This window comes from Lactuca serriola, chromosome 4 (genome assembly GCF_051521515.1).
Source record: "Lactuca serriola cultivar US96UC23 chromosome 4, Lser_US96UC23_V15, whole genome shotgun sequence".
Classification (NCBI taxonomy): domain Eukaryota; kingdom Viridiplantae; phylum Streptophyta; class Magnoliopsida; order Asterales; family Asteraceae; genus Lactuca; species Lactuca serriola.
Window position 1 is genome coordinate 96,383,948 of NC_136411.1, and position 18,232 is coordinate 96,402,179.

The 18,232-nt window shown below is 37.4% G+C and overlaps 1 protein-coding gene across 1 annotated transcript; it reads left to right on the forward strand.

Moving 5' to 3' along the window:
- Window positions 1-788: 788 nt before the first annotated feature.
- On the forward strand, window positions 789-12,346 carry LOC145098640 (uncharacterized). Its single transcript, XM_079036262.1, has 3 exons — window positions 789-918; window positions 1,152-2,203; window positions 11,834-12,346. The coding sequence occupies exons 1-3, from the start codon at window positions 789-791 to the stop codon at window positions 12,344-12,346; spliced, it is 1,695 nt and encodes a 564-aa protein (XP_078892388.1).
- Window positions 12,347-18,232: the final 5,886 nt, after the last annotated feature.

Genomic DNA, 18,232 nt, shown 5'->3' on the forward strand with positions numbered 1-18,232 from the left:
CAGGAAACTCTCTTACAATGGGAACATCAGAAACTGACTTGTTCTTCTCCACCCGTGTATCGATCACATAAACAAGATACCCTATACATCCATGTTGAAGACACTACATCACACTGGCGACAAAACAAAAGGTGGACCCAACCCTATTACCATCGCTATAGATGGTCGGAACTCCCCCACTAGGGTCACGAATCGTCACTAGTTAATTATCACATTCAATCAGTGATCTAAACTGACTCAACTAATCAATACGTGCAATCACACAAACATATCCCATTACGATAGTTTTAGGTATTTAATGTTGCATCATTGTGGGATTTTTATAGTCTATTTTATATCCGGATTGGACCTGTAAACCCATGATTAATTATTAGGGTTTAGCTATTGAAGGTGCATCCTTGCATCATATCTTGAGATCTTCATTTTTGTAAACCCTACATGCCTTTACAGTAGTAGTTCTTGATCGAGCTCTTCTAAGGCTGTGATTGATAAATCATTCGACATATTTTATATTCATTATATGTGTTCATCATTCTTTTACGTGTTTGAATCTATTCGATCACTTTAGATTTAATCTCAACAATTGGTATCAGAGCAGGAGACTGTGTAATCCATATGCAACACTTTTGTTAAAAAGCTTTTAGGGTTTCTACTTTAATAGGATCTGTATTTTGCCGTCTTCCTCGATTTCATCGATTACAGATGTTGAATCTTGATATTTATTTTACCCTTAACTCAGTTTTAGGTTTACACATCTGGTTCTTATGGGTTTTTATCAAATCGACAACATGCAGCCTGACGATTCTCACATTAACTCCATCAATCTCTCAATTAGCATTGGATCTGCAACAAGGATCCCTATACTCTGTCCAAATGATTATGAAGTATGGGCATTGCATTTTGAAGATTATGTCCTTGGTCTTGAAGATAATGGCTCCTTGATATAGGATGACATAACTATGCTGACGTTCACTCATTCTGGAACAAGGAGAGAAATAAAAATCAAGCCGATTATAATAATCTTCTTCTTCAGGTCAAACATGTTCCGTAGGATGAGAAAGACAAACTAATCAGCAACATCAAGGTAATAAGGATTATTAGGTTTGCCTTGCCCCCAGACACATTTTGTCTGGTATGTTCCTGTGATACAGCAAAATCCATTTGGCATAGGCTCAAAGAACTCTACTTGAGTGATTCTGATCTTGAGTACTCTTCTCAAATGCTCCTGCTTTCAGAGTTTGGAGCCTTAGCTCAAAAGCCAGAGGAAAATCTTGACCAAACGTTCAACCGCTACAATCATCTTTTGAGCAGGATGATGAAGCATACAATTGGACTTGAAGTGATAGAACAAAAGGTCACATTCATGAACGGGTTGAGGTCTAAGTGGAAAGCTGTGGTGTCGACAATTAAAGCACATGAGCAGTTCAAAAATTACTCCTTAGCAAAGCTCTTTGGAATTCTGAGGTCACATGAAGACGAAATGACAAAAGAAGGAAAAGTTGTGTCTGGAATGGGTTCTTTAGCGCTAATGGCAAGGGGAAAGAAGATTGTTGATGATGGTTTGGAGTCAGATCTCTCCAATTGTGAACTCTCTAAAGAAGATTATGCCTTGATGGTGTCCAACCTAAGGAGGTTTGCAAAGAAAATTTCTAGTCGCAACAAAAACCAAAACTGGCAGAGGAGTTATAGCTCTGAGAAAGTAATGGATGAGAGTGCGAAAAACTCTCAAAAGGAAGAAACGAAGAAAGAGAATAAGCTTGTAGGTGACTCCGACTATGACTGCAATTATTGTCAGGGAAAAAATCATCTAGCCAAGGAGTGCATGCTACGGAGAATGAATGAGAAGAAGGAAGATGAGGACGATGAGACTTATTTCCGCAGAAAGTTGGAGGAAGTCAAGAAGAAGAAGAGTGTTGATGAAGCTAAAACTGCTTTAATTATGCAGGAACAGGATGATGAGTTAGACAGAGTCGATGTATGGTCAACTAACTCCGAGGATGAAGAGGTTCGTAGGCCAACTCATAAGAGAAACTTTATGGCGAAAGTGGATGATTTGCAGTTTGGTGGAAAGTGTTTTATGGTGAAAAATGAAGGTTTGGAGCCTAGAGGAAACGCTACTGATGGCGGCCGTGTCTCCGACAACTATTTCACTGCGAAACCGGTCCCAGAGCAGATAAGTGAGTGCGAGAGGATGATCAGCAAGGTGCACTATATTCTTGATTCTCTAAATATTCCTATCTCTCGTTATTAAACTGAATTGGATTATTTAAGTTTTACAGTCTCTATTTTAGGTGATAGTTTAAAAAGAACGTGTTTAAACAATGCTAACTTAACCGACCAAATCGGCAGGGTTTCGAACAAAAATGATGAGAGGCACATATGGATTGAGAAGTTAGAGTCAGAATTATCTAAGTCTAGGGATGAGATGATTTATTTTCAAAGAGGCAATTTAGGGTTATTAAAACCGCGAAATATTTTTTGTTTGATTCCTAAAACACTCAATTTTAATATTACCCAGTTACATCTTGATTGCGAAATTGGAAAGAAAATTCATAAGATGATTTTGCCCTTTCTCGAAATGAAAGAGGACGAAATCGATGCAAATTGTATCAAATGTTAATCAATAGTTTCGTCTAAAGAGGTCTCTGATGCTTATAGAGTTGGACCAGTCAAAATCGAAACATACATACAGTCCAAAGAACACAAAGACATGCTAAAACAGATTTTAAGCGAAAAAGACAAAGAGCAAATTAAATCTGACACTGTGCAGAAATTTAACTTATTAAACACTAAGTTAAGTTTAGAAAATACACTTAACGTGGAAAATATTTTTGAATTTGACGATGATAGTGATATGAGCGAAATCTCTATGGAGGATGAGGTTGATTGCTTCGAATTTGTTAAAACCAAAACTAAACCTGCGAAATTTCTAATTTCTGAAAATTCAGTTGAGTTTGCACGTGTTTCTGAAAATAAATCAAAGGTTTTAAAAGAAAAATCAACTCTTTTTCCAAAGGTTCAAACTATTCCTAACTAGGTTTTCGCAACTAAGGGACTCAAAAAAATCAAATAGGTGAACTAACGTCCCTAGTCGAAGAAGACAATAAAGACGGATGTGACGAGTATTTTTGGTCTACTCCCATAGACAACGCAAACGAAACCAAAGGTCTCTCTGAAATGACCTCTTAGAAAACGAAATGCCGATATGTAGCCGAGTCGCTGAACAAAGTCAACTCAAGCTACGAAAAGGGGAGTCCAAGTGGAACCAAGGAAGTTCCAAGTGAAACATCATATGTACAGACCGAAACTCCCATCAGCAAGCCAAGAGTGAGGATCAATGTTTATAAATCCTCTGAGCAGTTTGCAGCTCAAAAGTGTCAAAGAAATGCCAGATATAACAAAATCTAAAGGAAAGAAAGCATTTCTGGAGATCCAAAAATCTTAACTTCGTTTATAACAAAAAACCATCTAATCCAAATGCGAAAGTCACTTCACATGTGAACCCCAAGAGTTTTCCACGAACTCAATCTCAGTCTCCACAGGTTTCAAAAACAAAAGTTTTTCAAAAACCTTCCTTTTCGAATCATGCGAAACCTTTGGAGAAAACTAAGTCTCACCTCTCTCCCAAATCTAAAGTGTCCCAACATGCCAATACATCAAAAGATGTTAATGTTGGATAAGGTGTCTATGTCCATAACTATATTTGGTATGTAATTGACTTGACTTAGCATGGTCCATTTGGGTTGCATGGCATCAGAACAATTGCATAGACAAAATGAGAAAATGATACTTGTGATTTATCAATATATTATAAGCTCTAATATATTAATACGAAATCATATTATTTAACTAGTATTGTTCAAGAATTAATTTGGAATTAATTTTGTGATCAAAAGAGACTGATTAAATATATGGGGACTGATTGTGTAAATCATATAGTGGGCTTATGATCCATGATTCATTAGAGTGGGCTAAAACCCATAGGGTGCTCCATGGAGGTTAAAACCCATGGATCATGGTAGAAATGAAAATTCATGCACATTAGGGTTTGCATGGTGTAACCCTACATGTGACACACTATATAAAGAGCCACATGGCAAGCGAAATTGTCACTAAGACTTAGAAGTGAGGGCTAGGTGAATTTTGTGCACTAGTGTTATTCTCTCAAGTTATTCCAAGAGTTGTGGTGTTGTGTGAAGCATTTGAGGCATCACATTTGGAGTGATAGGCTCACACGACCTTAAGGAATCTAAGCTACAAGAAAGATATGTCATTCTACTAGTTTTGTAATATATATATATATATATATATATATATATACACCCCATGTTATGCTAGTTAGGATGAAAACCTTGGAAATTGAAAGTTTGCATGTATAATAGAGAAAACATAGATCCAAGTTTTCTAGGGTTTCATGTACACCATAGGAGTGTTAAAATGCTCAAACCCATCAGTGATATTAGAGCCTAGACTTGTTTTCAATTATACTTGATGCTACATGTTTTTCCATAGTTGAAATTCTGCCATTTTTGCATCTGACTGCTCACCATGACGTGGTGATGCACCTGTGTGCAGAATTTCGGGTTTTTTCTTGCTATTGGATGAGGATCACTACCCTAAACTATTTTTCGAACCTTGAAACCTATATTTCAAAAGGGTAATGTTCTTGCTTGTCCAATGGAAAGGTGACTGTCAAAATTTCATACTCTATTTTTGTTTATATGATTAATCTAAATTACATGGAATTTGTTTGATTTGAATGACCTTAATCATATGACTTTAAGAAAGAACTTGATCTATGTTGTTAGTTGAATTGTTGTTCTTGATGATTTTAATGGACTCCATAACTTGTCCTCAAGTTATGGAATTCCAAAGGTTTTCTTTTTAAATGGATCATTAAAAGTCATAGGTTATAAAAATGAAGAGACTCATTTTCAAGAACCACTAAACTCATATATTATGAAGTTGAAAGGTTTTGAAAAGTTTCAAAACTTTCCCTTAAGTTTTGGAATTTGTAAAGTCACTTTAGAAAACTTTAATTCCAATCCCTAGAATTTTAAAAGCTTAAAATTCAACCGTTATACTTTATAGTATTATAAGTTAATAATATATATATATATATATATATATATATATATATATATATATATATATATATATATATGTATGTATGTATGTATGTATGTATGTATAAGATCAAGTCAGTCTTACTGTTAGTAGGCCTCATTCACAAACCCGGTCTATAGGGGGGGGGGGATAATGTTGTTACCTATAAAATGGCAGTTTAAGGGGTGTCCACTCTCACCCACTGCTTCCTTTACTGGTTGGAGGGTCGTTAGCCGAACGGGTAGGATAGGACTATAATTCTCCCATCATTAAAAGTATAATGATAATTATAAAGTAACTAAACTTTTATAAATTCCCAATCTTAGTTACATTAGGAAAATGTGAAATAGATGCTAACCCATGAAATTATAGTTTGTACCATTACCAAGTCATTAGTGGAGCATGTGTGGTTAACCGACATACTAACGTGGACTAGTAAGGGTAGCAAAGGGTGGCTTAATGATTATTATAGATTGGTGGAGCGTGTGTGGTTAACTGACACATCGATTAGGTAATAAATTTAAGAGTACCAAGTTAATTTGCATGGTTATTCACACCTTGTTTTGTGATCCTCGGTATCCCATTCACAAACTTGAAGGGCATATTCGAGATTTAAACATGCCATTGAATTGTTCAATGAATCTCAAAAGATCTAGGAGTTTTCAAACCAATTAAAACTTAATAATCTATTTTGTTTTTCATGGTGGAAATTGGTAATTAGTCATTTACCTACCTTCAAATATTTTGTAGCTTGGATTACGACATCCCTCTTCCAAGTTATAAAATATTGTGTTGGGTCCTAGCCTTAATATTTCATTTGGGTGAATTATTAAGGATTCTATATCTAATCTAAACTTTTCTTTCTTCTTTTTCAGGTGTCTTCCAACAATGTTGCTTCTGGCTCAAACCCTACCGACTCCTTCTCTCTCATGAACCTTTGTGGGAGAGTCATCTTTGATGGGACTAATTTCAATGATTGGATTAGGAACATAAGGATGGTCACTAGTTATGAGGACAAGGAATATGTCCTCGATAAAGAGCTTAAGGTCATCGATGAGTTGTCTGCTACTCTCGAGGAGATTGCTGAGTATACTAGCCATGAGAAGGATGCCACTAAGGTGTCTTGTATCATGTTGGCTACAATGACAGCAGAACTCTAGAATTCCTATGAAGATTTCTACCCTTATGAGAAGCACCTTGACCTGATGGAAAGATACCATCAGAGTGCTCATCAGGAAGGGTATGAAATCATCATGTCCATGATAACAACAAAAATGAAGGATTGAGAGTCTATCATGAGCCACCCACAGTAAATGAAAAGATTTGTTGACCGGTTGCTTAAGTTGAATGTTAACTTTGATGAGGAGTTAGTGATAGACATTATTCTACACTTATTAACCTTTAGTTATGATCAGTTTCGTATGAATTATCATATGAACAAAGCGGAAGTCGCGCTTAGAAAACTTCAAGGACTTTTGAGGACTGCTGAAAGTAGTCTCAAAGGTAAGAATGTTGTTCCCAATCCTCTTCGAGTGGAACCAAAGTTGGTTCCGCTACTCCCTCTTCCAACCCAAAAGATGCACAATGCTTTTATTGTCAGGAAAAAGGGCACTGGAAGCGAAGCTGCCCCAAGTACCTGCAAGATGTTAAGGATGGGAAGGTTAAACCAACCCATGTCGGTATTTATACTATTCTATCTAACAACTCACCACATAATAATTCTTGGGTCCTTGATACACGGTGCGGAATTCACATTTTTTCTTATTTGTAGGGCCTAAAAAGAATGAGCATGTGGAGCGCAGGAAGATAAACTTAATCATGGGGAATAGGAAAGCATCACATGTCACTAAGATTGGAGTTTACTCTTTACTTCTTACTAGTGGGTTAACATTAGATTTGAATAAATGTTGTTACTCATCTGAAATGGCGAGAAATATTATTTCTTTTCATGACTTGTACAAACAAGGGTTTACTTTTTCATTTGATAATGATACTGGTGATATTACTGTTTTTTACAATGGTGTATTTTACTTTAAAGAATTACCTTGTAATGGTGTATATGAAGCTGTGAATGTTGTAGACAACTTAGGAAATAATGTATTGCATATTGATTCTTCCATTAGTTTAGATAAAGCATCCTTGTGGCATTGTCTTCTTGGACATGTCAATAACAAGCACATAGGCCAACTCCAAAAGGCTGGAGTCTTGGAGTCATTTGACTTAAAGTCTGATGATAGTTTCAAATCTTGTTTACTTGGAAAAATAACTAAATCACCCTTCACTGGTACTTGTGAAAGGGGTGAGGGTTTGTTAGACCTCATACACACAGATGTGTGTGGACCCTTCAGAACCGCCACAAGGGATGTGAACTGCTTCTATGTGACTTTTTCTGATGATTACAATAGATATGGTTATGTCTACTTAATCAAGCATAAGTCAAAAACCTTTGAAAAGTTCAAATAGTTCAAGCAAGAAGTGGAGAATCAGCTGAGCAGGAAAATAAAGATGCTCCGATCCGATTGGGGTGGTGAGTATCTTAGTATCGAGTTCCATGACTATCTTAAGGAATGTGGAATTGTTTCACAATTGACACTTCCTAGGACACCACAGCTGAATGGTGTGGCTGAGAGGCGTAATAGAATTTTGTTGGACATGGTTCGTTCCATGATGAGTCAGGCTTCGTTACCAATCTCTTTTTGGGGTTATGCCTTAGAGACTGCCGCCCACATCCTTAATCTAGTTCCAACTAAAAAGGTTGCTAAAAAACCTCACGAGATGTGGACTGGGAAAGATCCCACATTAGACCACATCAATATTTGGGGTTGTGAGGCTTTCATGAGACGCAGGACTCACGACAAGCTCGAACCTCGAAGTAAGATGTGTCTTTTCATCGGCTACCCACAGAAATCCTTTGGCTACCTTTTCTACAGACCCAGTGAAAATGTGGTCTTTGTAGCAAGGAGGGGAGTCTTTTGTGAAAGAGAGTTCATAAGCCAAGGAAACAATGAGAGGCAAATTGACTTTGAAGAGCTTCAAGAGTCGAGTGGTGAAGGAACCTCAAACACTGTTCATCAACTTGAGGAGGAAACTCATATTGAACCGATTGATGAGTCTGTACCTCTGAGGCATTCCACTAGAGTTAGGAATGCACCTGAGCATTATTATGGTTTCCATATTACTGTAGAAGGTGATACATTGATCAATGATAGTACACTAATTAATCTGGATGAACATAACAGCTATAAGGAAGCCATGGCAGGCCCTGAGTCAGCCAAATGGTAAGAGGCTATGGATAACGAGATTCAGTCCATGTATGACAATCAAGTTTGGAACTTGGTTGACAATGGACAGGGTCATAAGACATTCGGGTACAAATGGATCTTCAAGAAGAAGAACGACATGGATGGGAATGTACACACTTATAAAGTGCGATTGGTTGCAAAGGGCTTTACTCAAACTCCGGGAGTTGACTATGATGAGACCTTATCACCAGTAGCGAAGATTAAGTCTATTAGGGTTATGCTAGCCATAGTTGTATTTCATGATTATGAAGTATGGGAAATGGATGTCAAAACTGTTTTCCTTAATGGGAAGTTGGATGACGATGTTTACAGGGTTTTGTCAATGCAAAGTACCCTAATAGAGTGTGTAAGCTTAAGAGAACCATTTATGCATTGAAACAAGCATCTCGTTGATGGAATCTTTGTTTCGATGAGAAAGTAAAAGAATTTAGATTTTCAAGAAGAGAGGATGAGTCTTGTGTATATGTCAATGCTAGTGGGAGTAGAGTTAGCTTCTTGGTATTGTATGTCGATGACATACTACTCATAGGAAATGACATCCGAACCTTGCAGGATCTTAAGTCCTGGCTTGGGAAGTGTTTCGCTATGAAGGACCATGGAAAAGCTGCCTATATTCTGGGAATAAGGATACTGAGAGACATGAGTAAGAGACTAACTGGACTTAGTCAAAGTACCTACTTGGATAAGGTGCTGAAAAGGTTAAGTATGCAAGATTCCAGGAAAGATGACTTGCCAATCCAGTGTAATGCCAAAATGAGTAAGACTCAGAGTCCGAGTACAGAGGCTGAGATAGCTGAAATGATTCATGTACCATATGCTTCCATTATGGACTCAATCATGTATGCTATGACTTGTACTCGCCTTGATGTGGCCTTTGCTTTGACCATGGTCTACAGATATCAAGGGAACCCCGGCAAGGCTCACTGGACTGCGGTGAAAAATATTCTTAAGTACCTACGGAGGACTAGGGACTGGGTCCTTACCTTCGGTGGGAGTGATGACTTAAGAGTAGTAGGGTATAGCGATGCTGGCTTCCAGAATGATAGGGATAATTTCCGCTCTCAATCAGGATGGGTCTTTACTCTAAACAGAGGAGCAATTACTTGGAAAAGTTCCAAGCAGGAGACAGCAGCTGATTCAACTTGCGAATCTGAGTATATAGCAGCAAGCGAGGCGACAAAGGAGGCAATATGGTTAAATAACTTCATTGGAGACCTTGGAGTTGTACCAACTATAAAGGAGACTATGGAGATTTTCTATGATAACGAGAGTGTAGTTACCTTAGCCAAGGAACCAAGGGATCACAATAGACACATCAACAGAAAATCCCACTTCATTAGACATCGTATAGAAGAAGGACTCCTCGTGGCAAAGAGGATATCATCAGATGAGAACCTGACAGATTCCCTCACGAAGGGACTGAATAGGGCTAAGCTTATACAACATGCGAGGCGCATTGGGCTGATGGATGATAGTAGTTGTAGTAATTAGATACCTTTCGAAACTTGTAATAGTTGAAATGTAATTGACTTTTGATGTTTAAATAAAAGGTGTCTTTATTTACTAGTATGGTACTGTCTCGTGTCAATCATTTACTATTGTTTCATTTTGCATGTTTTTACATCCAGAATAATTATTGTATGGTATATCGTATTATTCAAAACTATCCACAGTCATTTATACTTTGGAAGTAGGTGTTGAAATAAGACTATCATGAACTGGGTTTGTAGATTTGTCTGAATTGTATTAGACATAGCAATGGTTTTTGCAACATTCATGAGTGCTCATAAGTTCTGAGTATTGGATTCAACCTTGCTCACTTGTATCACTTCATTGAATTTATCTCGAGTGATCGTGAGACGGTAATATCATATAAATCTTCAAACCAAGAGATATGAGTTGTTGGTTATGAGTTGATTGAACATTGATAGTGCGAAACCGCATGATTAACATGATGCTATAAAACATGTTGGTGTGTTCAACTTGATGAATAGCTAGTACAAGCATATGAATCAAAGTTTATATGTCCCTTTTAGTCCTTGGAGGATTAAAAGCGATATCTTGGGCCTCTCAATGATTTTGTTTTGACTTACATGTCGGGCCCGGTCAGAACAAAATTGATGTGCTCGATTAAGTTCTATGTCAAACAAATCAGAAATCGGGAAACAAACTGCTTGACAATAAGTACGACGTTATTCCATGTATTTGTCCGACTGATATCTTGAGAACGGAGGATTATATGATCACTTATCTTAAATGGCGCATTGTAGTTCCACGAGACTTTGAAGAGCTAGGATTGCTGGTCGGATCCTGAGGTTATACTTGCAGCCATAGTTATTAGACTTATCCAAGTGGGAGACTATTAGATAAGGTGTCTAAGTGTATAACTATATTTGGTATGTACTTGACCCGACTTAGCATGGTACATTTGGGTTGCATAGCATCAGAAAAATTGGATAGAAAAAATGAGAAAATGATACTTGTGATTTGTTAATATATTATAAGTTCTAATATATTAATATGAAATCATATTATTTAATTAGTATTGATCAAGAATTAATTTGGAATTAATTTTGTGATCAAAAGAGACTAATTAAATATATGGGGATTGGTTGTGTAAATCATTCATTCTTATATAGTGGGCTTATGATCCATGATTCATTAGATTGCGCTAAAACCCATAGGGTGCTCCATGGAGGTTAAAACCCATGGATCATGGAGGAAATGAAAAGTCATGCACATTAGGTTTTGCATGGTGTAACCCTACATGTGGCACACTATATAAAGAGCCCCATGGCAAGCAAAATCTGCACTAAGACTTAGAACTAAGGGCTAGCCGAATTTTGTGCACTAATGTTATTCTCTCAAGTTATTCCAAGAATTGTGGTGTTGTGCGAAGCATTTGAGGCATCACATTTGGGGTTCTAGGCTCACAAGGTCTTAAGGAATCCAAGCTACAAGAAAGGTATGCCGTTCTGCTAGTTTTGTAATACGTATACCCCATGTTATGCTAGTTAGGATGAAAACCTTGGAAATTGAAAGTTTGCATGTGTAATAGAGAAAACATAGATCCAAGGTTTGTAGGGTTGCATATACACCATAGGAGTGTTAGAATGCTTAAAACCCATCAGTTAAGGGATAAGGAAAGATAGTTTCGAAGCCTAAAACTCCATATAAGAGGTCCAAAAAGGAAGTTGAAAAGAAAGTTGTCAAAAAGCAAATCCGAAAAAAAAGGTGAAATATCCACAAAGGATAAGATCTTAAAAGATAGTAGGATCACTGTTTTTAAAATTACAAAGAAAGATAGCACCACCTTTGTTAAAAGATCTTATTTAGTTGATGCTGCTATTACTTTTCCTGTTTCTATGAAAGCCTCACGTTGACCCAAACAACTTTGGGTTCCTAAATATCTTTGATTTTTGTAGGTGATTTGTGACAAGCAGTTTGACTCAGAATGGTATATAGATAGTGGTTGTTCACGTCACATGATAGGAAGAAAGGAAGAGCTGCGAGAGTTCAGAGCACTAAAGGACGGAGGAAGAGTGAAGTGTGGCAACAATTCACTAGGAGAAATCAAGGGTTATGGGATGATCACAAATGGAGAATTTTCAATTCGCAAGGTTGCATACGTAGAAGACTTACAACACAACCTTATAAGTGTTTCACAATTGGTTGTTGGAACGGGATTGAAAGTTTCATTCGACGATGAAGGATCAGAGATAATTGATAAAATGTCAAAAGTTGTGCTGTTGAAGTCTGAGAGAAAAGGTGAGATGTATCCACTGAATCTGAACCCCATCAAAGGGAGGCCTTCTGACTACTTACGAAAGCTTCTTCTGATGATAGCTGGCTATGGCACTGAAGACTATCACACCTCAATTTCAAAGACATCAACAAGCTTGTTCTTGGTGATCATGTGTGAGGGCTTCCTCTCTTAAAGTTAGATAAGGAACATCCTTGTGTAGCCTGCGAATTGGGGAAACAGAGCAAGAAGAGTCATCCAAAAATTGTGAATATGAAAGTCATAGAACCACTTGAACTGTTGCATATCGTCCTTTGTAGTCTATTTGCAACTGAAAGCATTGGTGGTAACAGATATATTCCCGTAAGTGTAGATGATTTTTTCAGATTCACTTTGGTTCATTTTCTTAAACTAAAATCTGAAGCCACTCCCAAACTCAAGGACTTTATAAAGCAGATTGAGCTAAAACTGCAAAAGCTGGTTCGCAACATTCACAGTGACAACGGGTTGGAATTCCAAAAACCAAACATTTGAAGAATTTCTAACTACGAAAGGAGTATCTCACAACTTTTTAGCTCCTTATACTTCGCAACAGAACGGGGTTGTTGAAAGACGAAATCGTTCTTTGTGCAAAGCTACGAGAAAAATGTAGTCATTCGCGAATCTGCCACTCTACTTCAGGGCACAAGCTATCGGCACAGCTTGTTTCACACAAAGCCAATCTTTTCTAAATAAAAGATTCTCTATTAACCCTTATGAAATTCTTAATACGAGAAAACCAAATTTCAAGTGTTTCCATATTTTTGGTTCCAGGTGTTTCATCTTTAACTCTAAGGAACAAAGGAACAAATTCGATGCGAAAGCCGACAAATGTATTTTCTTAGGGTATTGTTTAACATCGAAGGCATATCAGAATCTAAATGAAAGATTAAAACGAATTGAAGAGACCTATTATGTCACCTTTTATGACACTTATCTTAAGAAGTATCAAAACGTCGATTCGCAATCAGAGGAAATCTTTCCCGTGAAAAATTCAATGATAATTCCACTGTCTAGCCTTTATGAGGAGTTCATGAACTTATTCGACGAGCCAGAGAAGGCAATCTCCTCAGAATCTAAAGCAGCATACAACAAGTAAAACGAATTGAAATAAATCATTGATGACGCTGCGAAAGATATGGAACACGAGCATCCCACTCTGCAAGACTCTGAAAATCCATATTAATCAAAAGGTGCGAATGCTACACCGCAGGGGGGTGGTTTTACTTCAACCTCCACACCAAGTACACCTCTTCAGGGGGAGCATTCATCTCCTCAAGTAACCCAAGAACCACCACTCTAGGGGGAAGGTTCAACTTCGAATGAAAAAGAACATCCATCATTCGAGGGGGAGAATGAAAATACGAATGATGATTCGGACGTGCAATAAGAATTTGAGGATGTGAACATTGAACTGGATCCAACCTTTGATCCTAATTGCCCTCATTTGACCAAATGTATCAAAGATCATCCAAAAACACAAGTCATTGGATAATCGTCTTCAGGAGTTCTTACGAGAGCACAACAAAAGGCGAAGCAGACTGATTTATTCTCTAAAGTGGAGTATTGCATGTTCAATTCGTTTATCTCCAAAATTGAACCTAAAAATGTTCAAATTGCTCTTGATCATTCTGGTTAGGTGCAAGCAGTGCAGGAGGAGCTAGGTGAGTTCGAACACAACAAGGTCTGGAGACTTATTCCTAGTCCAAAGGATGCATCTGTTGTTGGTCTAAAATGGGTGTTTCGTAACAAGTTGGAAATAGAGGATACATGATATGAAACAAGGCACGACTAGTGGTTAAGGGGTATTACCAATAAGAAGGTATTGACTACGAAAAAACCTTCGCACCAGTTGCAAGGTTGGAATATGTTCGAATTTTCTTGGCATATGCAGCGCACAAGCACTTTGAAGTATATCAGATGGATGTTAAGTGTGCCTTTCTGAACAGGGAACTGGAAGAAATAGTGTATGGGGAACAACCACCAGGGTTCATAAATGAAAAATATCTGAACCAATGTTACATTGTAGACAAAGCGGTTTATGGTCTAAAGCAAGCTCTGAGAGCCTAGTATGAAACTCTTACTCGTTTTTTAAAACAGGATAAATTTAAACAAGGATCGATTGACCCAACCTTCTTTCGCAAGAAGGATGTTGACCACTTGATGATCGTCCAAATTTACATTAATAATATCATCTTTGGATCAACAAACTCCGACTTAACTACTGAGTTCCGAAAGTTGATGGAAACTAAGTTTAAGATGAGCTTCATGGGTCCGATTAACCTTTTCCTTGGTTTGAACATAATACAGATTCAGGAAGGTATCTTTATCAATCAGAAGGCTTATATAATGACCTTACTCTATAAGTTTGGAATAGTGGGAGATTCGAAAGTGAAGGTTTCAATGGCATTCGGAACAAAACTAACACCGTCTCTGGGCAAACCGACTGTTGATATGACACTCTATCGCCAAATGATAGGTTCATTGATGTATCTAATGGCTAGTCATCCATACATCATGTTTTCTGTTTGCTACAGTTCCAGGTTTCAAGCGAATCCTTGCGAACCCCACATGACTGCTGTCATGAACATATTCAGGTATCTCAAACAAACATCTTCACTCGGAATATGATACCCTTCAATTTTGGGTTTCTTTACACAAACATTTTCAGATATTGGTCTTGGAGGTCGCGGTTTGGATCGAAAAGTACAACGGGAGGATGCCAATTTCTTGATGGAAAACTTGTAAGTTGGCAATCTAAAAAGCAAAATTGCGTCTCCCTCCACTACTTAAGCAGGGTACATAGTTTTTGCCTCTTGCACTTTACAAGTAATCTGGATTCAAAGTCAGCGTCGTGACTATGGCATTAATTTGAAGTGAATCCCCTTATATTGTGATTCTAAAAGTGCAATTCATATATGTCACAACCCAGTGCAACATTCAAACACCAAACACATCGTACTGAGGTATCACTTCATCAAAGATCATGTAGTAGATGGAAATGTTGAGATACACTTTGTTAGATCCGCTGATTAGATAGCTGATATCTTCATGAAAGCCTTGCCTGAGCAAATCTTTAATCGCATTCTTCAAGGCTTAGGAATGATAGAGGCTCAATCTGTTCCGAATCCACCTTCACTCTCATAATGTTTTGATAGACCTGTGAATTGGTCGAATGCTCACAACGACTCGCAGTCCATTGTTCACATTGCGAATTGGTACGAACGCTCGCAGTAACTTGTAGTCTACTGTTCACCTGCAAATTGGTGGAAAGTTTGTGGCGACTCGCAATCTACTGTTCATTCGTGGTTTGGGACTTCATGTATCCTTTGTACATTTTTTTATTTCTTCTCGCTGATTTTCCGTTTTTATTTCCTTTTCAGAATATTGAAAATCCAAAAATATTTTATTTCTTGCTGTTTTTATTTCTTATTCAAAAAACCAAAAATACTAAATTATTTTCTTTATTTTATCATTTATTTCTTTTTGTAAAATAATCCAAAATACCAAAAATATTAGATAATTGAGTAGGTTTGAAGACATATATCTTGATGATCTCAATTACGAATAATAGGGCAGGTATAAAATTCCTAATCTTTGCACTAGTTAAGTGTCCCTAGAAGCGTGTTGTTTTATGTAGTCTGAAGCCTCAAAGACTTTATGTTGAAGCCTTAATGAATCGATAACACCAATCGTTTCTTCCCAATTAGGCTGTTTATTCACATAAGTCATGATCTACCTTACTCTACTCGCATTGAGTTAAGAGTTCTCTGCTTGGTCACTTTCGCATAGCAGAGGTACACTATTTCTTTGGAACCATCTCTTACTACTTCTTCATCACTTTCGCATTCATAAATGTAACCCTTGAGACTCTCAAAAATTACCACTGAGGTTTATGGTTACACAACTTCTTTGTTTATGATCTTAAATTTGTTGTTACCATGAATTGAGTGAAACCCAAAATCCAACACATTTTTACGAATTCACGGTGAACAATTTAAATGTTCTAGTTTTTCACCAAGGAATTAATGAATGACCACCTTCGTGGTTTGTACCGTGAAATCTTATTTTCTTTTTGTGCGATCTTAATGAAATGTTTTAGTCCTAAGACGTTTCTTCCCAATTGATCCAATTTTTAATTTTTCTTGAGATTTCTATGCTTATCCGAGTCACTTAAAATAATTCCAAAGCATACTTGTTTTTGTGACTACACTGGTCAAACAAGTACTTCATACGAACGTTCGGACTTATGTTGAGTTTTGAACTTATTTGAAGAAGAAGCCACCTCATTCGCCTTTTTAAAAGAAGCCTTTCACCTTTTCTCCACAAATAGACGACCAAAATTCAACGGGACACCATACAAGCACTTCAAAGTCTCTCTTGACTGAGAAGGAAGAGATCATTGTCCGGGATGCATCTGTTTTATGTGTTTAATGACATCTCTTGCATCCCTAAGAACACTCACTTTATTTCTTTATCTTTGGCACACTCTTGCATGAAGATCTTTATGATGGTCACTTTCAGGTTCGGAGTATTGTTTATGTGATCAATTGCGAATGTAAGAAGCTGCGGAAGTCCGAATCTGAAAGGACAATTTTAAAGGATAATATTTGCAATTAGGCACGTGAAATTTGAAATGGCTCCTAACATCATGCCAACAGTTACGCCGCCTGACGCATGCCAGCTTGTTCGCGCTTTTCCAGGTACTTTTTTTTAGGGAAATGGAGTGTCAAACCTTTATTTTCTCTCTCCTATTGTATGGTATAAAAGGTTTTTGTCGATTCATTGCTCATTATCACTCTCAAAGAACTCAAAGTACTTGTATCATTTCTCTCTCTATTATTCATCTTCTTCATCAAGCTTCCATGGCCGCTTCATCAGAGACTCCCTTTGCAGCAGAACAAATGGCGCAATCATCGATTTTCAACCTCAAGGCAAAACAGAACATGATTCTCGACCTTGATCTAACCAAATATGACGGTTTTCTTCAGCCATTCATTGAGTGCTTGAGATATTCCCCACTATTCATCGCTTTCACCAAATCAGAGATAGTTTCATTGGTTCATCTGTCCAAGGCGTACTCTACAGCCAGTTATCAAAAGGGTGAAGAGATGATTACGTTTGAGATCTTCAAAAAGAAAACCAACATCACCAAATCTCGATTTCGCAACTTGCTAGGGCTTCCTCAACGATGTGACCTGGTGGATCCTTAGACCGTCTCCAACTCAGCCATCATGGAGATGTTTTACCGGATAGGGTACAAGGTAACTCTTACATGATGGGTTTTGATCATTCTAACACTCCTATGGTGTACATGCAACCCTATAAACCTTGGATCTATGTTTTCTCTATTATACATGTAAATAATAACTTTCCAAGGCTTTAATCCTAACTAGCATACTATGAGACAACTATTCTACGAAGACTAGTTAGATGACATACCTTTTGGTGTAGCTTGATGTCTTCAAGCTTTAAGAGCTTAGCCCCAATAGTGTGGAAGCCTCAAGTGGAATCACAAATCACCAAAACACCTTGGAAGACTTTGAGAATAAGAATACTTTGGTTCTCTCTAGTGAAATCGGCTAGCCCTCCTAGTGTACCCACACTAGTGCCAATTTCACCAACCAAGGACATCTTTATATAGTGTGGAGACTAGGGTTAAACCCATGACCTTTCATTTCATATGATCCATGGGTTAAATACTCCATGGACTATCCATGAAAGCTTAGCCCACCTAAATAAACTTGGCCCATCACACACATATATCTAAGAGTCCATATTTAATTAGTTCATTTTGATCACTTCATTATTTCTAAATTAATTCTTGATCAATACTAATTAAAATAATATGATTCCATATTAATATATTAGAACATATAATATATTAATATAAATCACAAATATACTATTCTCAAAAGACTATCCATATAAATTGTGTCGGTGAAGTGCAACCCAAATGGACCATGCTGGGTCGGGTCAAGTACATACCAAATATAGTTATGGACTTAGACATTAATCCAACAGTCTCCCACTTGGATAAGTC

Coding starts and splice junctions, on each gene's coding strand:
- LOC145098640 (XM_079036262.1), top strand. CDS start 789: ATGCAGCCTGACGATTCTCACATTAACTCCATCAATCTCTCAATTAGC. Junction 919..1,151: donor TTTTGAAGATTATGTCCTTG/GTCTTGAAGATA, acceptor CCTGTGATACAG/CAAAATCCATTTGGCATAGG. Junction 2,204..11,833: donor GCGAGAGGATGATCAGCAAG/GTGCACTATATT, acceptor TGATTTTTGTAG/GTGATTTGTGACAAGCAGTT.